Below are 25,932 nucleotides of genomic sequence, written 5' to 3' on the forward strand. Positions count from 1 at the left end.
AGATGAATTCTGCAGGGCGGGACTGACGGTAGGTGAGACAGACACAGAGCTGGTTTTGTTACCGGGCCTTTAATATGGGATGTTTAAAAAGGATGGGGCCACGAGGGGTCCCTCAACCATTAGAAGCCAAGGAGCCAGAGTTAACCATAATGACTGGTAAAGTTGGGAGGGCAGCCACAGTGGCTTGACCCACAGAAGGCTGTGGAAATGGTTAACAGACCCTGGCTTCCTTACAGGCAAAATAGCCGATAGCGTATTTCTTAATTTCTACAACCGGAAGGAGGCAAGAATGAAGGAGCAGAAGGCAATCACCCAATGAAAAGTTTTGACGCCTCGCTCACTTCTGAGCCAGCGTTCAAGGTCTAAAACATATGGACTCTAGAGACTGAGACCAATAGCATAGCTGGCTGGCCGAGGGCCTAGAAAGAGAAGGTCTGGACGATTAAAGAGGCCGGGATAGAGATGCACAAAGTGTGAAGATTTTTGTAGCCCATATTAATGCATCTCACCACCAAAAGGGACACTGAACCACCGAGTAGACAAAATGATTCAGCCAGTTGACGTTAGCCAACCATGGTTATCAATCACTCTGGAACTAGAACCATGGACACATGAATAGGGTGGCCACAATGGCAGCTTCGAGGCTACACACGGGCCCGGTTGCATGGATGCCTTTCCCAACACCAGTCCAGCTACTGCTGAATCTGATTAGTACCTTCAAGACAGTCTGACTGCCCTCGGCCACGTGGTAGCTTTGGGCATCCTGTGTCCTTAAAATGCATGCCTCTCTCTCTTCTGGGCAGCTGGCTGAAAGCTCTCCTTCATCTTCTTAAGCTTTGGCCTAAAGATAGTAATCCATCCCTGGAAGGAACATATTTACAACCTATTTTTAGGACACACCGAAAAACACTATTCGAAACTCAACTTTGTGCTACTGTGATCGACTCAAAATTTATGAACCCAAACCTTCTTTACAGATATCTCTTTCAACGAAGGTCGATTAGCCAAATCATGTGAATGCAGAGTTACTTTGGAACAGCGACCTCGTCATTTTTGTGATCAGCCATTTTAGATGGTTCTTCCCGTCACACAGTCTCACTTGTTATTGCTTTCATTGGAAACCATAAAATCTCATCAACCCAGTATTATCAAGAGGACTTTCCGGTCAAGCCAAAAAATGTCATCATCCCATGGTACGGAAAGCCAGCATAGGTCTGAGCGTATCCAATTCTTGAGCAGAACAGACTGGAACTTCATGGATGACATTCTGCTTCAGCATTGCTCTGTCAGTTTGAAGCAAAAAAGAACTCAAATGGTCACTTGTGGGCTTTAAAGGTGACTACTCAGAACAGCCAGAATGATTTGCTGAAGCATATGGCAACTGGAACAAAAAATTGCCTGTTTCTGTCAAATCCCATAGGGAGAAACATTTTGAAATGCGTTCTGCCTGGAGCTGATTGCATTGTTTCATGGGCAGTTCATCCCATCTACCACCTGGAGACAGCTTCAGCATATCCATTTTTATTTCTTACAGTAAACCATTTTATGATCAGTGAATCACACAGGGGAAGAGAGTTTATCTGGAGGTGGTGGGGAGAACACTCAATTATGACTGCATCCATAACCCTACACATGTGAGATTATACGGAGGTAGTTTGCATTATCCATACCTAATTGGAATTGAAAGATGGGATTTGTGTGGTGTGGTGAAATAGACAATGAATAGGAACGAAAGGCTTCTGAGACTGTCAAACATAATGTAGGCTTCCTAGAGTTAAGGTTAGACTATATATTTATAGAAAATAAATTTTGTTCATAGATGTTGAGCAATTAGGTATGGAATTTGTGCATTGTCAAAGAAATCTTTGGCAAGACATAAAGAGACATTAAAACCATCCAGTCGTCATCTCTTTTCTCAAAGAGGCACCCACCCCTTCAAGTTCAGCAAGAAAGTGGCCCAAAAGAAAACATTGGGTCCATTGTACAAAAAGCCTTCAGAAAAATCTTTGGGTACGTAATGGTGGCATCTCCCCTTACGTTGCTTTGCATTGTCCTCCCAAGCTTCCTAGGTAAAATCTGAAACCAGCACCCATGCGTGGAGGGCAGGGAGAGACCACAAAGAGAGGCAGACCACATCAGCTTCGTAGGTGGCAGTTTTAATAAGCAAGGGAACTTATGTACAAGGCTTGTCTTGGGAGCCCCGAGAGGAGTAGATCTCCACACCTGCCTGTCACCTACTCTTGAACGTTTATACAGAGGTCTTAACTGGATATACCATCAGATAATCTCAACACCACATCACTCTCTTAAGGCCGTACTCTTCAGACAGCTTCTGGGTGTAGGGAAGGCAAGCAGAATGTACATTGTAAGGACAGGGAAGGGAGGGAGGAGATTCTGATGGCTGATGTTCAGCTCCTGGGTCAATTAGCAGTCACGTGTTCTCGCTGACCTCTCCCAACACCTTTAAGTGGTTTTCTCAAAATGATGTTCTTCCGGTTATGCATCTTAGAACAATATGAACTCTATCATAGAGCAAATTTCCATATGTTTGGTGTCAGGGACTGAATGTTTGTGTCCCTTCAAAATTCATATGTTAAAAACCCTAAACCCCAATGTGATTGATGGTATTTGGGAGGGTCTTTGGTACCGGGGAGACTTTGAAGGTAATTAGGCTTAGATGAGATCATGACAGAGATGTCCTTACAGTGGGATTTGTGCCCTTATAAGAAGAGATCATACTGTGAGGACACAGTATGCAGGTAGCTGTCTGAAAACCAGGAAGTGGTCCCTCACCAGTCCCAGCTTGTTTTTAGGCCCCTAACCTCCAGAACCAAGAAATAAATGTTTGTTGTTTAAGCCACCCAGTCTATGGCGTTTTGTTATAGTAGCCCGAACTCTCTAAGGTACCTGGGTTATTTGGGGGTACTCTATTAATGTCTCTTGATGTCTATCTCTGCATCAATAGCACATTATTCTATTTTACGATTTCCCTACGTGGTAAGATATCTTCCCGTCTTGACGTTCATCTCACTCAACTCATCGAAAAGAGGGTCTCATCTCTTCTCAGCCCTTTGCATTTCTTTGTAAATGATTTGTGTGTAGATAGTTTTGGGTTTTCCAAAAAAGCAACACGATCATTTGCAATTAATGACAGTTTTCCCTCTTCTTTACGTTGCTTTTTAGTTCTTTATTTTTTCCGATAGCACGATGCTGGATAGGAACGGGGTATCCTTGTTCTTGGTCTTAAAAGGAATAGTTATGTTATTTCACCATTGTTTTTTTATGTTTACTCCTGTTTTCTTCTAGCTACCTCATATCAATTTAAGAACGGTCCTTTATATTACTGTTTTTAAAATGTTTTTATAATGATTAAATGTTGCATATTACGTAATTTTTTTCTGTACCTGTTATGCTGTTTGTATGGTTTTCCCCTTTAATATGTTAACATGTTAAATTATGCTAATTGATTTTTGCTATTTAAGTAATCTTGTATTCCTGAGCCATACACAGCATTTATTATCTTTATATTTTTATACATTTATAATACATATATGGATTTTAAAAATATATTGCTAGATTTGTGTAGTGGCAAGGAAATACATCACTTGCATCTGCTGTTTCAGAAAGCGTAATTGAGTGATAGCCCCACTGCCAACCTTTTGCTCCCAAACCAATGACTGAACATACTGAAAATAATACTGATCCATTCCTGTGGCACATAGGATTCATCTAGCCAGTGATTGACTTGAGGAGCACCCTATAGGCTTTGCTGGAACTTTCTTGAATCTGCCTTGCAGTCTGACACTATTCCTATTAGCCAGTCCTTCTGAGAAAGTCCTCTCCTTTCTCTGGCGTTAGACCTATAGTGCAGCCTAAGGGCTCACCCGTCTATTCCTATGTCTTTCCATTTCTCCTTCACAACACATGTCTTGTACAGCTCGTCCCGCCTTTGGCTTTTCAAAGAAACTTAGCCAACCTAATCTGGTTTGTTGATGTTTCAGTAAGATATTCGCATCTATATCCATGAATAAAGTTGATCTGCAAATGTATTCATGTCCTATTTTGTATCTCTGCCTACTTTTAAAATTAAGGTTGTGCTCTCTTCATACGCTGCGTTAGAAAATATTCCTTCATTTCTATGATTTCAAAGTGTTTGTTGTGATGCTTTGGAATTTGTACATTAAATGCTTGGTAGAATTCAATTGTTGGGAGATCTGTTCTTGATATTTTCTTTCAAGAAAAACCTCAAGTTTTCTGTATCTTCTTGAGCTAAGTTGTATCGGGACTACCCATTTCAACCCCAACAGAGGAGCTTGTGTGGCAGATGGTATTTTCCAAAGATGGCCACAGTATCTCTCATTCCACGTGTTCGTCTGTGTTGTGACCTTGCCACTCTCACACCAAAAGATAGAGTCTATTTGTCCACTGTTGACTTTGGGTGGTATCTGACTTACTTGACTGATAGTTTATACTGGAAGCTATGCCGTGTTATTTTACAGACACAGCCCTTATCAAAACCGGACATTTCTGTTTCCTACCTCTTAGCAGTGGGTCACACTGTAAGGATACTATCCTGATACTACGCTGTGAGAAGCCCACGCCTCAGATTATGAGACCATAGGAGGGTAGTTAAAGAAACCAAGGAGCACTGAGGCAAGAGGCATAATAACAAGATGCTATCGTCTATGTCCTGTCCAGTTGAGCCTCCAGATGACCTAGCCTCGGCTACCAACTGACCGCAATTGCATAAATGATCCCAAGTGAACTCTCCCTAGCTGAGCCCAGTCAACCCAGAGAACCACATATTGTTGGTTTAAGCTGAGTTTTGCAGGTGTATGTTTCCTAGTGCCAATAGACAACTTGAGTATCTCCCCCAGTATAATAGCTGGAACACACACACACACACACCTCTTTGAATATGTTTGAGAGCAACCAACAGGGTCAAGAATTGAGATTGAGGGCTATACTCCTTAAGAGAAGAAAAGTATCCAAGGTAAAATCCACACTCATTTTTTCCTAAGAGGGTAATTTCTAAATGAGGGAGAACTCAAACATGGAATGGATTCCCATTAGGCTAAGGGGACAGAGATTCATTCCAGTTGTTGGCCATCTCAGAAGCTGCATTTATTTAGGACAAGACACCAAGAAGCCTACCAGAGACAGTAGGAGGGAAGCTTAAAAAAATGAGCAGAGAGTTCAGTGCTGGAGAAGTGTAGGCTAGAGTTTAAGCTCTGCCAAGGTGGGAGGGCTTTCATAAACACAGTTTATGACAAAGTTGAGTCTCAGAAATGTCCCCCACACTAGGGCTGAGAGATACACTTGAGAGGTAAGCAACAGTATTAAGATAATGGAGTTAAAATACGCCAGCCCTCACAAAGGCTAAGATTAACCCTTCCCAGGATCAAGGTGATCCACTGATACTGTCTGTACAAAGACAACTTTTCTTCCTCTTTAGAGGATGTGCATGCTGTCCAGAGCCTGAACGAGTATTCATTTAAAGATTTTCAGCATCCAGTTAAAAAATTATGAGGCATCCTAAGGACAGCACCAAATAATCACAAACCAAAAGAGAAAACAAACAATATGAACAAAGTCACATATGATTCACATGTGATTCATGTCTTGGCATTAGCAGACAAGGACGAAAAAATATCTATAACTATAATTCATATAACCAAGAAGGTAAAGGAGAAGACCGGAGATTTTTCATATGCTGGAGAGACAAGGCCCACACTGCGCTATGACCAGTATCAGGATTAGGATCCCCAGTCCGAACTCCGAGGACAGAACTTGCCCCTTCTCCATGTTGACTCCAGCTGAAGAGAACTAAATTGAACGGAAGTGCAGAAATGCACTTCTCACCGTTCTGGAGGTTGGGAAGTCCAAGATCAAGGTGCCAGCAGATCCAGTGTCTGGTGAGAGCCTTCTTCCTGGTTTGCAGAAAGCAACCTCACACAGTACCTCACAGAGCAGAAAGCAGAGGAGAGGGAAAGCATGTCCTCTGGTGTCTTGTCTCAGGGGCACTCATCCCATTCATGAGGGCTCTACCTCATGAATTACCTCCCCAAATTAATTAATTAATTGATTGCCTCCCCCAGGCCCCACCTCCTAATGCCACCACACTGGGGTTTAGAATTTCAACATATGCAATTTGGGGACCGGTCTTCAGTCAATAGCACGGTTCTTCTTCGCTGCACTGATAGGCTATGTATGAACTCGGTGAAGAGGCTGACTTTGTGGTTGTACAGCCAGTGCCCAACACAGTGCCCGATACACCCAGGAGAGTTGAACTTTACAAGAGAATGTAGCTTTATACTGGTCTGGGACTGTGGAAAATCTTCCGAGGAAAGCCTCCTAAGTGGTTCTGTTGCCTCTTCCACAGCTGTGGCTTTCCACAGTTCCCTGTTCACTTCCTACAGTGCCCTTAAAGAAGTGCTTGCCTTACACGATAGCTGTTTGTAGAAAGTCTCCGAAGGATTTGCCTCACACCGCTCTCCTCCTAGAGAGGGGATTTGAAAAGGTGAAGAAGTTGAATAGTCCCAGACGGCCACAAATCTGTCATCAGTGTGTTAGCCATCGGTGACTTCGGAAACTTAGGGCCTTTTGAAAATCTCTCTCACAGGCTTTATTTTGAAGACAGACGAGGAGAATGTTCTCCAAATGTTTAACTGGGACCCTGTTATGGGCTGAATTGTGTCCCCTCCCCGGGAAGCTCCCCTCCCCCACAGTTCCATAGTCGTATGTTGAAGTTCGAACCCCAGTATGGTGGTACCTTAGCATGTGACCGTATTTGGAGATGGGGTCTTTAAAGAAGTAATGAAGGTAACATGTGGTCATATGGGCGGTCCCTAATCCAATGTGACTTGTCTCCTTGTAAGAAGAGGTTAGTTAAGGAGAGCCACCTCGGAATAAACCAACCTTGCCAACACCTTGATCCTGGAGCTCCAGCCTCCAGAACTGGGAGACGATGAATGTCAGTGGTTTAAGGCCCACCCCCCTCCAGTCTGTAGCATTTTGTTATGACAGCCATCACAGCTGAAAACAGACCCTTTTCTTTTTAGCTGAAGCCTGGCAGCCTGCAGAGAAAGCCCTCTTGCAGGCATAGTGTTTGGTTTTTTCCTCGCTTTCTTTGGGAAAACAGGAGGGGAAGCCTGTGTTCTCCATGCCGTCCCTTCCCCCATCACCAGGCAACACTCACGTGTCACCACAGCCCAGTGAGGTTTCCTGCTCCCAGTGCTTTGTCAGAGGCTCGTCCCCGGAAGCTGTATCCTCCATTAGGCACCTTGCGACTATATCAAACGTTTTTCTCATTCCCCGCCATCTCTTCCATCCGTCACGACTGTGAGACAACTTAGCAGGACTCAGTTATCACCTGATTTCTGTGGGGTTCCCAGCACCCCCCCTCCCGGGGAAGTTTCCCAGCCCTCACTTCATGTCACTGTTTCCTTCACCCTGCCCCCTCCTTTTTTTTTTTTTTATCTCCGTTAATCTCGGATTAATGTTAAATATAAAAGAACCGAGCATTAATCTTTGTTTCACCATAGGTGGTGAGAACATAGTTTCTTTTTATTAGTTTTTCAAAGTGGAAGATAAGGAAAATGCTAGAAGTATAATTAAAGATAAAAATAAAAAAGGCTTAAATAGATTTGAATTCCTGTGAGGTGGGCCCCTACGAGGCTTTTCATTAGAGACTAATTTCTGACAGTCCCAGATAAGGGACGCTGGCTCATCTTTGCCATTCTGGGGAGGTGATGTGAGAAAGAGCTGGAAGGGATTTTGAAGGCTGGGGAGCCCATGAGTCTCAAAGTAGAGGGGAAGAACTCCCTGTTACCCTGGTTCCTTTCCTCCCGGGGACAAAAACCATAGCTTGACTTTTTTTTTTAAATAATAATAAAAGGTCACATGTTTGAAGAAGACCAACATGGGGCTTATGTCTTCCCTGGATGACCCTCCTGAGCCAGAGGTGGAGGAGAAATGACAGAGGAGGCATGAAAAATAGGGTTAGGAGGCTGGGGGCATGGTGGTAGGAATGGCTAACGGACAGGAAACAAAACCCAAGAGTCCAATAGCAAAAGCCTCTCAGGGCCCGAAGTCTTGGATGTTTGCTGTGTTAACGTGGACTGCACCATTCGACACACCAGTTGTGCATATATGGGGGTTGGGGGAGGGGCAGGCACGCTCAAGGATTCTCAGGGTAAACACCCTTTTCTGTAAGATTTACTGAATGAGGGGCGCCTGGGTGGCTCAGTCGGTTAAGCCTCCGACTTTGGCTCAGGTCATGATCTCGCGGTCTGTGGGTTCGAGCCCGTGTCGGGCTCTGTGCTGACAGCTCAGAGCCTGGAGCCTGCTTCGGATTCTGTGTCTCCCTCTCTTTCTGACCCTCCCCCGTTCATGCTCTCTCTCTGTCTCAAAAGTAAATAAACGTTAAAAAAAATAAATAAATAAAAAGATTTACTGAATGAATACAGTTAGGAGTCTGAATAGGGCAGTCTTCATAAATAATGTTTAAACAACAAGACCATGGGGCAAACTGGGATGTAGAGTCACCCCAGCTGGGGGTCATCTCCCCAGCCAATCCTTTCTTCACTTGTGCGCGGCCCCCACAACAAAAGCGATGTCAATCGCAGCCAGTGTTACTCAGCACACAATGTCTGGCACTAAGGCGGGCTTTGCATGCACTACCTACTATTCCCCTTGGCAACTCAAGAGAGGTAGAGGCGAATGCCTGAACGTTACAGCAAACGCCCGCCACATCATTCCTGGAGGAGAGGGGATCATATTATAGAGGAAATCCGGGAGGTCGAGAAATACAGGGTTTTACCCAAAGGAGTTCCCCCCAGAACACACACACTACCAACCATTATGACTCCTTTGCCTCCAGGCAATACCCTCTGTCCCCTATTAAAAAAATTTTTTTGGTAATGTTTTATTTATTTTTGAGAGAGTGCAAGTGGGGGAGGGGCAGAGAGGGAGACAGAGGATCCAAAGCCGGCTCTGCGCTGTCAGCAGTGAGCCCGATGTGGGGCTTGAACTCACAAACCATGAGATCATGACCTGAGCCGAAGTTGGACGCTCAACTGACAGAGCCACCCAGGTGCCTCCCCGCCCCCAATTTAAGTTTATTTATTTTAAGAAAGAGAGAGTGTGGACAGGGGAGGGGAAGAGAGGGAGGAAGTGAGAGAATCCCAAGAGGGCTCCGTGCTGTCAGTGCAGAGCCCCACATGGGGCTTGATCCACAAACATGAGATCACGACCTGAGCCGAAATCAAGAGTTGGATGCTTAACCGAGTGAGCCACCCAGGTGCTCCAACCCTCTGTGTCCTGTTTTATCTCAACTCTATCCCTCTCTCCATCCTCTGGGTCCTGAAGCTTCTCCCAACTGTACCATTTATTCTCACTGTTCCAGGTTTTGCAAGCTCATTACGCTTAGTTAGCATCACTTTACCTTGTGATTCGCAAGTATTAAACCCCTCAGCTAGAAGGTAGGGATTTTCCCTTATTTTCTGTCTGCAAACACCAAAGTCTTTAAAAATATCTATTGATAGAGGTGCCTGGATGGCTCAGTCGGTCAAGTATCCGACTTCAGCCCAGGTCACGATCTCGCAGTTTGAGTTCTAGCCTCGCGTCAGGCTCTTGTGCTGACAGCTCAGACCCTGGAGCCCGCTTTGAATTCTGCGTCTCCCTCTCCCTGCCCCTTCCCAACTCACGCTCTCTCAAAAATAAAACAACATTTAAAAAGTACACTTATAGATATCGTATATATATAGTTAGACACAGAAATGCAAGTGTCATTCGCTGAAACTTGATGGACCTGTCCCTTCCTGCCTCTTGCTAACAGAGATGCACCCGATGCACTGCCATTGCCATATATTCTAACTCCCATGGGGGAGTCTGAGCTTCCCATATGCTGCATTCCCCCAGAAGTTTTCATTCAGCCTAAGTCTTTGGGTTTAGAAAGTCTGTTTGCTAGAATGAAATCACACCTGGACATGGACCCTGCTGAACTCATCTTGTGAAAAGACCTGTCATTTTCGTACAAGTTATTTTATGATAGATCGTCTATTTAAGTTCAAATAATGTAACTGAAAAGAAGTGAAGTCTACCTGTAAATGACTCAGTTAAGAACTATACATACAACTCAAGCATAGATAAGTTGGATTTATCAAGTTAGCCTAGATTTTTGTGACAAATGAACCAGTAGGACTAAAAAGTATTTGACTAACACATATATCCTCGTAAACTTTGGAGAACTGTGGAGATATTATCAAATAAGTAACACAGCCAAAGAGTTTTCCAAAGATTTATTGAAGCAGAAACAAGTTGGTCAGACACTTGTTGGAAAAAAGCAGTTTTAATGGTATTCAAAAATACTTTTTAAAAAGTATCCTAGCACAAGTTTTCTTCGTAAACTAGATTATGTTTGTAAACTTTTCTCTAAATCTTTTAAGAGTGTTGGTTCTTAAGAACTAAAGGTTATTCCTATTCCAAATCTATCTTGCGCTCCTGAAAAACTGCAGAAAGGCACTTGAAAGCTGTTTCTTTAAGATATGGATTTCTTTTTTTTTTTTTATTCTTGCTGGTAATATATTGCTGCACCGAGTCTGTGCAATCTTCACTCAAGGTCATCGTGATGCTGAGAAGTTTCATTGATAACCTGCGAAAAAATTCAAATTCAAATCAAATACGGTACTACAGGCTAAAGATTCAGTTACCCCATTGAGCACGACAAAGAAAAATCCCTACGAAATAGGATTTATTGTGAAAACAGGCAGGTCATGTTGATTATACACAAGAAGGGTCCGAGCTAGAAGGGACAGATGCGTATGTAAGCCGCTCTTCACCTACAAGCAGATTAAGTATCCGATGGAATGTTAGGGTTTAAGAAAAGAAAACTGAACTATGTTTCTGAAGGATGCTGTGATCATCCTATGCAGCAAAGTTTAAAAGCAATGAAGGCATTCTAATTGTACAGAACGTACACTTGAAGTTTATGGGCAAGGGAAGATTCCACGAAGGTTACAATAGATTTCGGCCATTTCTTTCTTGGCATAGGGAACGAACAAGAAACGAAGTGGTCGTAGGGCATGTCCCTGCACTACGTCAAAGGACACAGGAGCATTGAGGAGGCAGTCAGTAGGGAAGGCCATATGTCCAGTATCAAAACATTCCTGGGATTGAGGTTCTAATGAAGGAGCTCATGAAGCGAGTCTAGAAAGTAATGGAAAGAGGCTGTGCTCCCATTTTAAATTAAGGACCATAGAAAGAAATCCTTTATTTTGGACTATAGGTAGATTGCGATCTCACCTCCACATTGAGGAACCAAATAATTAGTTGGCTGGGGGTCATGCCAGGAGAAAAGGCCTATTCTCTTTTGAGGGGTCACGGGTGAAACGGAACCCCCCCCCAATTAACCAGGTGTATATGAGATACAGACTTAGTGATTCACAAGGCTGTCAATGCCAGCCTGAGATGATGCCGATTTTGAGTGAAAGATACCAACCTGTCCATCTCTGGTTTCGACCGTCTTAATCAGAAGTGTTCTTTTTGAGTGAGTGTCAACCAGAGGAAGTGAATCCAGATTGGTTTCTGAATAAAGAAAAAAGCCCCAAATGAGGAAAAAGGACATTTGAAAAAAATAAGTAACTGGCCAAAGAATTATGACTGTGGTTCATAATTGCTCAAAGTGCCCAAAAGAATTCTAGAGACTTAATACCCGTTTGAAAGCCCAGCATCAAGATGGACTATTTCAGTTACACCCCAAAGGAAGAAGTCAATGTAGTTTAAATTTAACTGGAAGCACAGACTGTAAGCCAGTACTTGGATCTAAAAACGATGGATATTTTACAGGATTTTAATTTGTATGGCATTTCCAAGTATCATTTAACAAATGAGTGCTTTATCATGAACAGACTGGTTACAAAGCTGCTAAAATTTTTCAAAAAAGGGTAATCACATGCTTACCCCTCAGGTTCAGGGAAGAAAAGTTGGGAAGAGGCAGAGCAATCCTATAAAAAGATAAAAACAGTAAAATTTTTGGAAAACAGCTCAAACAATAAGGCACGAATTCATTCACTTCTTGTTTTCATCAAAGGAGACAACGTATTCCTGTAGTTCATGGCGTGAGGGATTTGCTTCAAACATATTTACCTATGAGTGGCCTCATTAGTACATTTACAATCTTTTACCCCAAGTATCTTCTCCACAGGGGCATGAACTGGAGGCATCACAGAGTGGGAAAAGCATTGGTGCTCAGAGAGTTAAGAGTTCAAATCCCAGCTCTGCCCCTGACTAACTCTAACTAGGGCAAGTTACTAAACCTCCTGACCGAAGGTTCCGTATCTATAAAAAGTGGTCAGTAGCTACCTTGAAGATATGTTCCCAAGATGAAATGAGGTGAGGAATGTCAAATGAGTGACAGAATACCTAATACATGGGGGCTATTAATTCAGGCACACAAGCCCTGGTGCCATACCTGCTCTCCTCGCCTTCCAGCAGCTTCCTGTAGGTGGCGATCTCAATGTCAAGAGCCATCTTAACATTCAGCAGGTCTTGGTATTCGCGAAGGTGACGAGCCATCTCCTCCTTCATGTTCTGAATCTCATCCTGCAGGCGGCCAATAGTGTCTTGGTAGTTAGCAGCTTCGACGGCAAAGTTCTCTTCCATTTCACGCATCTGGCGTTCCAGAGACTCGTTCTACAGGGGGGAAGAAAGGCTCAAGTATTAGAACAATAAGGCCCGTGTAAGCTCAAATCTTCAGACCTCAAAGTGCTTTTTTGAACCCGTCCTGACAACTCATGGTCTTTGGATTAAAAAATCACTTTTTCTTCATTTGAAGTTTTGTTCAGATATCGCCATTAGCTCGGTCCATGTGGATGGTGCAGACTGGTTATGTTCCCTCTTTTACGGGGGTCTGATACTCACGGTCCCTTTGAGGGCGTCCACTTCGCAGGTGAGGGACTGGACCTGTCTCCGGTATTCATTTGATTCCTGCTTCGCCTGGCGCAGGGCATCATTGTTCCGGTTAGCAGCCTCAGAGAGGTCAGCAAACTGTCAAAAAACAAATAAAAAATGTAGACCCCCCACAAGCGACTTGGTTTCCAATCCTCTAAGATTCTACCTTCCCCAGAAAAATGGCAGATCTTAAAGATGGTGACCAAACAAATAAACGACACATAATCCAAACCACGCTCTGTATTTTTAACTTCAAATCTCCTTGTCTCTCAGAATACGTCTGCATTTCTGTTCTGAAAAGCAGAGGGGGAGTGATGGAATGCCGACACTGATATGTTCAAGTAGAGACGTGATCTACTGCCCTCGTTCAAGGGTGGAGGTCAAGGGCATGGTGTTGGGAGTTACTTTGATGTAGGGTTAAGAAGGAGGGGTGGAAAAGAGAAGGCGTGAGTGATGGGGAGGCTGCAGCAACAAATTAAACTTGAACAAGAAGTTCAAGAAGTTTGAAGACGTTCAAGCCAGCTTTCTGACTGGAGCTAATGGGTATGTATAGGAATCACAGACGGGTGCAAGCATTTTCAGAGCAAACGCTCTTCTTTTGTTCTAGCCACACGGACTAGCGTCCTACCTTGGACTTGTACCATTCTTCGGCCTCCTGAAGGTTCTTGGCAGCCACACTTTCATATTGCTGGCGCACATCCCGCAGGGCAGCGGTGAGGTCAGGCTTGGAAACATCCACGTCGATTTGGACGTGCTGGTCCTGGATCTGAGCCTGTAGCTCCTGGATTTCCTGAAGAAAGAACAGACAGGAGGTCGGTTGAGCCACATCTGGGGACAACTTCACCCACGTTCACCCACATTCGCCCACAAAAAGGGGCTCCACTTGCCTCATCATGTAGTTTCTTCAAAAAGGCAATCTCTTCCTGCAAGGATTCCACTTTGCGCTCAAGGTCAAGACGTGCCAAAGAAGCGTTGTCAACATCCTGGTTGGAAAAGAGACGAGACGGGCATTGGGGGGCTGCTGAAGCCCAAGGCCTGTCTCATGGATTCATTTTAAATTAATCACATGAGCTTAGTCTCTTCACTGTGAAAAGATTATTGACAGATTTTATGACTTTTGCATTAGGTCCGTAAGTCACCCAGTACTATAACATACTCTATTTTCTTTGCTTCGTTAACTAATTTGAATTGTGACCCACTGTGTTGTGTTCTAGGTGGCCGATAAGCAATTTGGATGCAGATAAATGTTAAACTGCACAGGGCAAACCGTACTTCATCGGTCATTAAAATCCACATGACAGCAGTTTTAAGATTTCTTTTTTTAATCATGTCACGAGATAACGGGACGATCATAGGGTTGGCCAGATCTCACTTCATTTATACCTGAGAGTACGCAGAACAGAAATTTGTGCTTTGAAAGTGTCAGTGTATCCATGAGCTCTATTTTTTCTCGACTCAAACTTCTGAACCTTATCCTTAGAATTCAAAGCGAGTGTGTAGTCATCTGGCATTCAGGTTACAGGCTAGATTTATACTCCAACTCAAGACGTACCCTGGCAAAGATTCAGTTCAGGCACGTAAGGAAACAAAATGTAAATTCTGGACTGTATTTTCTCTGCTTCCTCTCGTAGCACATCCTACAAGGGTGTGTCCGTCCCTTCCGCTGAGCACGGTGTAAGTTCTGTTACTAGGTTTGTTTCAGAATGACTGCTCAAAATGCATGTAACGCAACTATGTGAAAAATTCTTGCCGCTCTGGCTCTCTTCTGTTTCCACCACTTGTAACCTGCTACGTCCCAAAGATTTTATGTCCCCTCGAGGAAACGTCACGAGAATCTTTACACCTCTTATTTTGTAAGCAACTGTACTCAGTGTATGGTTTATAGCATTACAGTCTTCAAAGACACCTCTATCACCTTCATGGAAACGTGAATGAGGAATGAGTGAAAACAAAAAAGAAAAGAAAAAACAGGCTTGGGCAAAATTCATTTTTGCTTGTTAAGCCCTTAAAAGAGATGCAAAAGATAATTTACTGACCTCTATAAAAAAGTTCAACGGGGGACATTCTACTTCATTGAGGAGACTATGAGGGATTTTACCTAATCCCTAAACAGGAGATCTTTCATAATAATATTGTTTCATATTAACTCACTGCTCTGCAGAAAACGTTATAGATATGATGATCATAAATGCTCGGTTACTAAAATGAAGCACACACTGCAGTGTTTAACTTAATCTGGTAAGTGTATTTCTGCTTCAAAATGTTATTCTAGACTATTCCTCGGAGAGCTTTTATAGCCATGCCAGTAAGTGTTCAGGGGAAGAAAACTAGGCTGGCAGCTCTTCCGGCTTTTGAATTCTAATTTCAAGCTAAAAATCCTTTAAGTCTATCTAACTTTGGAGCAAAAAGTCCTTTACTGAAAACCCGTTCTTCAGCCTTAGGTTCTTGTGGAGGATGTGCTAAAGAATTTAAGAAACCAAATCAAGAAAGGCCTTTCAAAATGTGAATTATGATTGTAGCTTTAAGAATATACTTCACAAGTCTGGGCCAGAGATTAGATAACGGATGTTAGCAAATACTTGTGTCCGACCAGGACTGTGCTTACATCATTACATATTCAATAAGAATGCAGCCTGTTGCAAAGCTTCTCTGGGAACACAAAGACTCCTATTATTTCTGTCCTGAGCCACCACACTTGCCAGAATGTATCTACATTCTGTATCTACATTCCATAGTGAAGCCCGTAGAAACCATTAATACCTTTCAGCCCAGAGGACAGATGGCTCCTTTTCACCCTTATTAGATCACAAAATAGTTGTGCCCGGGGATAGTTCCATATAACTTTAAAGCCGCCATGGAACTTGCAGAGAAGAAAAGACACTTGCTGGCTTCCATCCAGTGAAACTAAGTTTCTTGTCCCCCTGTACATTTACATTTTAAAGTACAGGGCATAACTGTGCTTTCTGGTGGCCTTGTAAAAGTTAGCCAACTTGACTTTAGCAAACCTTTATCTACATCAAACTGTAACTGTTCAGAATCTGAATGTCAATGTGTTTCAAAAACAAAACGGAAAAAAAATTTTTTTTTTTGAAAAAAAAACGTCGAAACAAAGTAAAAAATCAAAGACTTTCTTTATGTCCTAAGGAAAGGCTTCACCCCATTCAAGGGTTTTTATTCGGACAATTTCCGATCTGCGGTCTTTCTGCCGCTAGGGGGCTTTGCGCACAGAAGTGAAGTTTTGCGCTCTCTAGACTTGGGTTGAGTAACTTTTGAGAATTGCCCGTGGGTTGATGGGGCGGGGTCCGGTGGCTGTGCAAGTGGGAACAGAATCTACAAACCTGTCTGAAAGATTGCAGGGTGCTCTCGGCTTCCTCTCTCTGAAGCATCTCCTCCTGCAACCTGAAACAGTCGCGCATTAACCAAAAGGGAACTGGGACCCCGCCAGGGGTGGGGCGGCCACACCCAACCACCACGTCGCGGCGCCGCGAGACGAGATCCGCTGCGCCACCTCTGCGGGCAGCCGGCGACTGCGGCTTTTAGGACTGCCGCCCTCCGCAAGTTTTGGCGGGACCTCGGCCCGCAGTGTGCAAAAGCAATCACGGCCGCCACGCCAACCTGCACAGCGAACGCCCCCACCCCGCCTCCGAGGAACCTCTGCAATCCCTTTGTCTCGCTGCCTCCACACCCCTCCCCTCTTCCCTTCTCCCGCCCCATGATGGCCGCACGCCAGAAGGGGCCAGGAAACTTTCTCAAAGTTTGGGGGAGATCGCGCTCGTTGCTTTTAAGGGCCTTCGGCTACAAAGTGGTAGTTTTAAGAAATCTGTAACCTGAAGCGGGATGTTCTTGGGCAATGAGTGGGGGGAGGGGAGAGGAAATGCGAACTGCAAGGTCTGCGTGCAGGGCGGGGCTGCGCCGCCGAAGCCACCGCCCCGCTCACCCGCTGTCCCCCAGACAGCCACCGCCCCAGCCACATCCCCAAGGGCGTGGCGGCTTCTCGCGGGGGCCCCGTACCCCCCTCCCTCCCTCCTGCAGCCCCGAGGTGGGCGCCGCCTTACTTCTCTCGGAGCCGCATGATGTCCTCGGCCAGGTTGTCGCGCTCCACCTCGACGCGGGCCTTGTCGTTGGTGAGCTGGTCCACCTGCCGGCGCAGCTCCCGCATCTCCTCCTCGTAGAGGTCCCCCAGGCGCGACTTGCCCTGGCCCTTGAGCTGCTCGAGCTCGGCCAGCAGGATCTTGTTCTGCTGCTCCAGGAAGCGCACCTTGTCGATGTAGTTGGCGAAGCGGTCGTTCAGCTCCTGCAGCTCCACCTTCTCGTTGGTGCGGGTGTTCTTGAACTCGGTGTTGATGGCATCGGCCAGCGAGAAGTCCACCGAGTCCTGCAGCAGACGCACACCGGGCACACTGCTCCGCAGGCGCACCGCCGAGGAGCGCGTGGCGTACGGGCCGCCCGGGGACGAGGCGTAGAGGCTGCGGCTGGTGCTGGGGCGTAACGCGCTGCCCAGGCTGTAGGTGCGGGTGGACGTGGTCACGTAGCTCCGGCTGGAGCTCGGCCGGCTCCCGGTGCCTGGGCCGCCGAACATCCTGCGGTAGGAGGACGAGGACACAGACCTGGTGGACATGGCTGAGACGGTGGCGGTGGGCTGGGCGGCTGCGGCGGCGCGGACTGGCTCGGGGAGGACAGGCGAGCGAGGGCGCGGTGGGTGTGGGCGGTGGGAGCGCTGCTGCGTCTCTGGCGCGGGGGATCCCGGAGCGAGAGTGGCAGAGGACCGGACCGGGCCGAGGGCGCAGTTTTTATAACCCGGTTAGGAAAGAGGGTCCCCTCCCACTGCCATCCCAGCCGCAGAGAGCGCCAGCCAATGGGGACCCGACGAGATGCGGGAAGGGTGGGCGGGGGTTGGGGCGGGGGCGCCCTCGAGCCTTCCTCTCCGCCCCTCTGCAGCCCGGGACTGGGCACCTTCCCGTTACTTTTTGGGTGGGCTGGGACTTTCGGGGGCTTTCCTGATGTTGGCCTGAGCTCTGCTCCCAGTGGGTGCTGAAAAAGGCGGGGTCGCGCGGTGGTAGGGAACCCTGCCCGGGACCGGACCGGAGGGGTCCCCAGGCACTGGGCCAAAGAGGCCTGGGAGGAGGCGGGCGGGTGGGAGGGGCGCTCCGCTGCAGGCCAGTGTTCTGCTCGGGGCTGGTGGGTGGGGAGACCCGCGGGCAAAGGGGCAGGAAGAGGGGGGGATCCCGAGGCTTGGGAGGCGCGGAGAAAGGAACAAAGAACGCCTGAGATTGGAGCGGGCGTTGGGGGCGCGCACAGCCTAGGACACGGAGCTGGGGTCCCGAGCAGGCTTGGTGCACCTCCCGCTTTGGACCACGAATCTTTCCAGCCTCTTGTCGTGGGGGTTCCTTAGGTTCAGGGACCTAACGGGCTCGGTGTGGCTTTGGACGGCGCGAGCTTCGAGGCTGCGGCCGAGGAAAGCCCGAGGGGCGGGGGGGGGGGGGCGAGAGGGGTGGGGTCGCTGAGTCACTGGCAGTGAGTCACCGGAGCCCTGCTGCCCGCCGAGGTTGAGGGCTCCTAGCGGTTCGGGAAACCGTTAGACGAGATTGACTCAAGTCTCCTCGGGCCGCGCACGCCCTGTTGGTTCTAAGTTTTACCCAACTTCTAGTCGGGCCTCCTCTTTCTTGTGTGCGGTTCGCCCGCGAGGATCCTAGAGCACCCCTAAGTTGTTCAGAACTCGCGCAAGCCCGATTTTGCTCCAGATGCGCGGACTTCCCATTAGCAGGAAACTTCTTGCAGACCCCAGAGAGCTGCCAAACACCGGTCTCTGGCATCACGAACGCCCTCGGGGAAGGGTGTTCTTGCAAAGTTCCCTCTCACCCTTCTCTCTGGGCTCCCCTCAGTGCCCCCCCCATCCCCGTGAAACCACACCCGAGTTTTAACAAGATCTGAAAGTTCTGGGTGAAAGAGGAAACCCGGCGTCCGTCCGTAGTTTCAAAATCAAATTGAGAGATCATTGGTTTTTCTGCTATAGTGGAAGTCATTAAAGGCATAATCTGTGCCAATTATAGAATTAATTAGGTGTTGCTTTAAAGCTCCGACCTGATTAATGAAAGGCAATTATATAACTCAAATGACAGAATGTTTGGGGGAAATAGATTTATGTGTTCATTTTGGTTCAGCGAGGCACATTGCGGGATTCTGGGGACTTGTCTGGGAAATGTCACCGGTCCTTTTGGCCTATTTTCCAAGAATTAGTGCAATTGGTCTCCCAGTGAGGGAGATAAAACTGTCTACAGAGCAAACAGAGCAAAAACCTTCTGGTCCAGGGCACCAGGGAGTGTCGAATTCCGCCGCCCAAATCTTTCTAGGTAAAGGGCCATGGTTGCGGTATTAGTAAATGCAGAATACAGTGCTTACCCCCAAAGGGAGGTGAAGGGAGGAAAGGCCTGACAGTCTTACTGTGGTTAATTAAGCAGCAATTGAAACATCATGGAATTTTGTTGTGGTTGTTGTTGTGTGTTTAGAGGACACATTGAGTACCAGACGGATTCACTGCAAAACCACCGTAAAAGTCTATAGTGGATAGTTTGGAGAAAAATGGTAAAATCCTTCCCCCTTTTTCTGGGGGGAGTGGGAGGGTGGGTGAAGGCTGTGGGTGTGGTACTGGAGGTTCCCCGGCATTTAAGAAAAATAGTTTGGGACCAAGTTAAGGGTTTATCCCCGCTTCTCTGTACAAGCCTCTGCTAGGTAATATTTTGTTGACCTCATTTCAGAGAGCTCTGGCAAGTGGCACAGCCAAGGTCAAGGTGCAGGACCTTTGCTGCATAGCTCCCCTGCTGTGGGCTTCCTTTATTCTTGCTCTATGAGAGCTCTTGGTCCAAGCCATTGCTCAGCAAATGTCACCATTGTGAGTGCGCCTGGCATTTTTAGGATGAGAAAAAGCCATCTCCCCAGGGGAGGAGGCGAGGGTGGGCCCTACTCCCACCTAAAGTGCTGATCCCAGGGCAATGCGGTGGTGCTGCTTGCTGACTGAGTCACCTTGGAAAAAGAGGGCGAGGCTCTGGTGTGGTGTGGCAGGGTGCCCTGTCGGTGACCACAGCAAATTCCTCGGGGCTATGGTGACTTCCTCTGGGGTGGACTCTGGCCTTCCTCACCATTTCTAGGGTACCCCTTCTCCTTTCTAACCCGTCCGCAATCTGTATTCGCGGGCAGGACAGTGGTATGTTCTCTGGCTGTTTTAGCTCAGGCGCTATAACAAAATACCGTAGACAGTGTGGCTTAACCAACAAGCGTTCGTTTCTCACAGTTCTGGAGGCAGGAAGTCCGAGATCAAAGTGCCAGCAGATTCAGTGTCTCATAAGGACCTGCTTTCTCCTGTGCAGAGAGCTGCCTTCTTGCTGTGTCACAGCCAAGACAAACTGTGGTCTCTTCCACTTCTTAAAAGGGCACTAATCCCATAATGGGGGCTCCACCATCCACACCTCATCTAAACCTAATTACCTCCCAAAGGCTCTGTCTCCATATAGGGTTGCATTGGAGATGAGGGCACAAACTATCCATCCGTGGCATTTGGCATAGAATGCACACACACACACACACACACACACACACACACACAGATATGCAATATCCAGTATGTCCTTCCTATTAGAAATTGCCATAGTTAGCGGCGGACTGTAGGGCGTGGAAAAGTGGAGATTACAAAAACACTTTAATCGTTCATGTAGAACGCGTGAGACTTAGAGAATCAACTTCATTCAGAGATACGTGTGCCTCCTGCAGTGCCTCAGCCAGTGGGTCAGTCATCCGTGTGGGCGATCCCTCTGTCTGAACCACCTTTCTCAAGGGTGACAAGTAATCCTGCTATCTCTGCACCCCGCGTTCCCAGTCACCTTTTGGAAGTAAACAGTATGCAGACGTAGCTTTCTCACTTCATATGTGTTTTCTGAGGGCCACGCCAGCCTCTCTCAGTGGTGTGTTCAAATGCCAGACCGTGAAGCTGCTTCAAACATGGTGCCGGTCGTGGATAAAGAAGGACACCGCCGTAGAACTTGTAGACCAGGCGTAAACATGACCAAATCTAAAGCACTCACAGCGATTTTGGAATTTGCAAGCTGTGGTGATGTCAGTTGAGTTGGGGCGATTTGAACTGACGGACCAGCCAGCCATGTGCAGACGAGCTTAGGGCCCGTGGGGGCTTTCGGAAAGCTGGCTGGCGGGAGGCCACGCCAGGAGGACAGCCGCTAGCAGGATCGCCTGCGTGGAATGTGAGAAGCGAGAAGGTGGATAAAGCGAGACGTGAGAAACCTGGCAACGCCAAGAAGGCGTGGTAACAAAGATAATAATACTCAATGTCATCAGCGCTTTAATTTTTGTGCCTGCTGGGTGATGGGAACTTTGCATGCATTTTACTTCAAGCTCTCTCAGCCTCTTGCAAGGTGGGTTTGATTGTGCATTTTGCAGCCAAGGAGTCTGAGAGGCGGGCTAACAATTTGCTCATGGCCCCGTGACTAAGAGAGGAGGGAGAGAGGGGGCAAGACTTCCTCCTGGGGCCTTTCAGACTCCAAATGCACTTTTCTTTTCTCTCCGCCTTCCTCGAGGGTGAGATCTTGCTTACTATCAAGCAATTCAATTCACACATATTATTTAGGGCCTTTCTGCATTCCAGGAACTGAAGAGGCAGGTTAATTATCAGATTACGCTGTGAGGTAGCAGGACTCTGAAAGAAGCTTGGCAGGTGCTGAGACTATGATGCTTTCTGTTATTCAGGGGATGGAACAGTGGTTCCTGGTAGATACGAAGGGAGTTTGGTTTTCACTCGCTCCCTAGATCGTTAATTTTGAGAGTTAAACATTTTCACCTCGATTTCTTTCCATCTTTCCGTCTCTTCAGAGCATCATATCCAAAAGCAGACACAGCTCGTCTCACACCCGGAAACCCCCCAACCCCAACGGCTTCCCCTCCTAACTTCCCAGTCCAGGGCAACACGGCACGTTACCCAGATTGGAAACTGTCATCACCATGGCCACTGCTTACTCTTCGGTCACTCGGATCCAGCGGGCGTCCTGGCTCGTTGTTTCCTGTATCCACTCCTTGGTTTTGTGGCCATCACTCATCCGAGTCATTTTGCGTCTCACCCCTGCGATGCTGGAATTGGCTGTCCTCCCCCCAGGCTCTGCGCACCCCTCCCAACGTGTCTGTCTTCGAGCCACAACCTCTTCTTAATAACTACATTCTCAAGACTCCCTGAAGACCCAAAGTGAATCACTCATTCCTTCATTAGAATGCCCTCCATGAAGGCAGAGATTTTTCTCTCTTTGGTTCACTAGCCTATCTTCAGTGCCTAGAGAAGCCTGGAGCATTTGCTGAGTGCATGGATTAACGCATGAGCCATTCACAGAAGAGGGAAGGAAGGAAAGAAGGGAGAGACGAGGCTAATATTGTAGTGTTCTATTCAATGTTCTAGTTCTAGTATTCTATTCAATGTTCTAGTATTCAATGTTCAAGCATTGTGCTAGTTAGTGACTTTACGTGTGACTGTATTTAATCTCTACAGTGTATTATGATCCACAGTGTATTATCATCCACTTTCTCAAAATACATTTATTGAATATTTATCATGTGCCGGGAGCTCCACTCGACACTGAGGAAAGTGAGCAAGGCAGGTGCAATGCAGGCCCCCTTGGTTGGGATGTAGACTTGAGTTGTGTGGGCACATACGTGACCCAGAGATGCAATACTCAGGTAAAGGGACAAAGGAAGGAATTACAGTTTGTAATAAAGATGACAAAGGAAACAGAAGTCTTGCTGCAAAAGAGGTTGAGGCTTGGGGCACCTGGGTGGCTCAATAAGGTCAGCGTCTGACCTCGGCTCAGGTCATGGTCTCACCTGAGGTTCATGAGTTCGAGTCCCGCATCAGGCTCTCTGCTGTTGGCATGGAGGCTGCTTCAGATCCTCTGTTCCTCCTCTCTCTGCCCCTGCCCCACTTGTGCTCTCCCCCCCCCCTCAAAAATAAATAAAACCTTTTTAAAGGAAGAGGTTGAGGCTCATAACATTCAACTGTGTCCTTGGAAAGCCATGCCCGGTGTGAACATCCATCCTTCTTTCCACTGCTCCTCCCCGGACAGCAGTTTCAGGGGGGCCCTAAGCTGCTCTCTGTTCCAAGAATATACCACATTTCCCCATGCTCAGGCCTTTTCTCAGATTCCATTCAACAGACAGGTGTCCTCATTTTCTACACTTTCTGCAATGCTTGTTAGTTCAGGTCAGTAAGAAAGTGCCTGTGGCTCCAGGAAGCTCCTAGCCTTGTAAAAGGATTAGGAACCACATAAAGATCTGTGATGCAGAGTGGAATGTGGTGAGTGCTCCCATAGAGATAGGAATGAAATACTAGGGGCTTTAGGAGGAACGATCATATCCCCTTGGGGGAGACCAGAAAATATATTTAGAAAAGGTGGTATTTGAAGAATGGGTACAATTTTTATAGCTTATCGTGGTAGAGAAAGAATGTTCGAAACTGATGAATCCCACTAAGAAAAAATCGCATAGAGGGCAGGGTTTCGGGGGGGCATTGAGGGAAGACTAGAATCCCAGTATGGCCCGACTCTGGAGCTGTTGTAGGGGAGAAAGGGCATCAAAAGCTAATACGGGACCATGCGTTGGAGGATGAAATGCCAGAGAGAGAGGAGTTTATAATTAATGTGGTGGGCAGTGAGAATTCACTGCCATTTGTGCCTGGGAGAAAGGCATGCTTGTGGCTGTGCTTTAGGAAGACTGTTGTGGCATCTGGGGGATGAGTGATTTGAGGGCTGTTTGCCGTAGATCAGGTGCATGGTAAAAGGAGCCTGCCCTTGAAGGGGGAGGCGGGTGTCCTGTGATGGCACAGGGGGATGATTGTTCCAGACCATGAAGTTAGAGAGAAGACATGCTTGTCAAAGGGCTCAGACCTTTCTGGACAGGAACTGAGAGAATGGATGCGGTATACACAGAAGAAAAAATATGTGGTGGGAAATTAATCTCAGGTGAAAGAGAATTCACTTGTATCCTCTTACCTGAAAGTGTCTTCCCTTCTGTAGTTGATGTAAAGTAAAACCCCATGGGCACCTGGGTGGCTCCGTTGGTTAAGCGTCTGACTCTTGATCTTGGCTCAGGTCGTGATCTCACGGTTCGTGAGACTGAGCCCCTTGTCAGCCTCTGTGCTGTTTGGGATTCTCTCTCTCTCCCTCTCTCTGCCCTTCCACTGCTCTCTCTCTCTCTCTCTCTCTCTCAAAATAGATAAACTTTATTTATTTTTTTAAAAAAAATTTTTAACATTTGTTTATTCCTGAGAGGCAGAGAGAGACAGAGCAGGAGAAGAGGAGGGGCAGAGAGAGAGGGAGACACAGCATCTGAAGCAGGCTCCAGGCTCTGAGATGTCAAAACAGAGCCCGACATAGGGCTTGAACCCACAAACCTCGAGATCATGACTTGAGCCAAAGTCAGATGCTTAACCGAGTGAGCGACCCAGGTGCCCCTAAATAAATAAACTTTAAAAAACAATAACATAAAACCGCAGGAGGAAGGTGAGATATAAGCTGGATCATGCCGTTTTACCCTTTATGGCCCTTCTAGCCTGTTCATATGAGTTAATATCAATTACCTTATATTGTTCCTTATCTGATTTGAGTATGTTGGTCTGGTTTCCACAGATTTGTAAACTTGGGGACTTCTTTAGTACCCTCTAGAACAGTTTCTAAAGTTCAGAGAAAAAGCTTTAAGACACATTCCTAGAAATTTTTCTGAATCTTTTTGGGGGAAATAAAAGCAGATCATAGTCTCCCCCTAAAGCTATTTATTACTTACACCTTCATCAAAGTCTAATGTACAGTCTGTGATGAAGGAGACAGAAGGTGGTGAGTATGTAGGAGGGAGAGAAAGACATTAATTAACAGATGGAGGGAAAACCTAGTGCAAAAAACTCAAGTTGATGTGAGACAAATGCGTGAAGCTAGATTTTCCGCATTGCTTCACTGGATCCAAAATACAGAACGAAACCAGCCCAGTTATAAAAACCAGACCTTATTTGAAAGAGACCTAAATGATACTGTCAGAGTTTAGTTATTGGCCAAGTGAGACTACCTGAAAACAAGCAGTATTCGCTTGTGGCCTGTAATAATGTTTTTCCCATGTTTCAGGATAGAGAAGGTCTTAGCACCACCAGAACATTTGCCAAGCGCATTGACATCTTGGGAAGTCATTCTGCTTATTTTGAGGTCACCTAGTTCCTGAGGGGGCGGAAGTTTTTTTTTTTTTCAGGAGATATTTCATTAATGGTCTAATGATAGTAACAGTTGAATAGCACTGTTTTCTTTTCAAGAACTCAAAAAAATTTTTTTCAAGTTCTGATTTGTCTTTGTGGTAACCTGTGAGGTTGGAACAGAAGTATATTGATTATCTGGATAGCCACAATGTCTTTCCTGTATATTTGAGACCAATCAAAGAACTCTGTCCCACTTATCTCAAAACTGACTGATTAATTGACCAATCCTTCCAAAAATGTGGAGATGTTTTATTTCTGGTATATCACATTCACTTTGCCAGCAAAATTATTTTCTTCAGAAACAATGACTATTGCATTTACTTTTAGATATGTTTGATAAACTCAGTGTTTAAAATATGCCCCATAAAACACTGGTCTCTACGTGTGCTGACAAAGATCATTATGATTTGTAGAGATTAGAAATGAAAGTCAAAAGACAAAGTAATAGAAAAACAGTAAACACATAAATCAAAGTAACCCTAAATGCAAATGGAAGGAAATATAAGATGGCATAATGATAAAACTATGTAAGGCAAAAGATTAAGAAAACCCATTAAATTTATGACAAATGACTAAGAAAGACCATTTTGAGTTGACAGCTTTCTCCATAATTCTACTGCAATGGTTTCCAAAATATTGAGTAAGATTTTGTATTTCTGATTAGCTAAGTACTGGAAACATGCCCTCTAATGGGACACATG

At 46.1% G+C, this 25,932-nt stretch overlaps 1 protein-coding gene across 1 annotated transcript; it reads right to left on the bottom strand.

Annotated features, from left to right (window-relative positions):
- Positions 1-10,286: 10,286 nt before the first annotated feature.
- Positions 10,287-17,683, bottom strand: VIM (vimentin). Its single transcript, XM_040451302.1, has 9 exons — positions 17,007-17,683; positions 16,290-16,350; positions 13,839-13,934; positions 13,580-13,741; positions 12,922-13,047; positions 12,473-12,693; positions 11,962-12,005; positions 11,501-11,586; positions 10,287-10,654 (listed from the first exon to the last, which is right to left on the bottom strand). Exons 1-9 carry the CDS (start codon positions 17,567-17,569, stop codon positions 10,613-10,615), a joined length of 1,401 nt encoding a protein of 466 aa, XP_040307236.1. The 5' UTR covers positions 17,570-17,683; the 3' UTR covers positions 10,287-10,612.
- Positions 17,684-25,932: the final 8,249 nt, after the last annotated feature.

Source organism: Herpailurus yagouaroundi, unplaced genomic scaffold, assembly GCF_014898765.1.
Source record: "Herpailurus yagouaroundi ecotype Mexico unplaced genomic scaffold, PumYag 203, whole genome shotgun sequence".
Classification (NCBI taxonomy): Eukaryota; Metazoa; Chordata; class Mammalia; order Carnivora; family Felidae; genus Herpailurus; species Herpailurus yagouaroundi.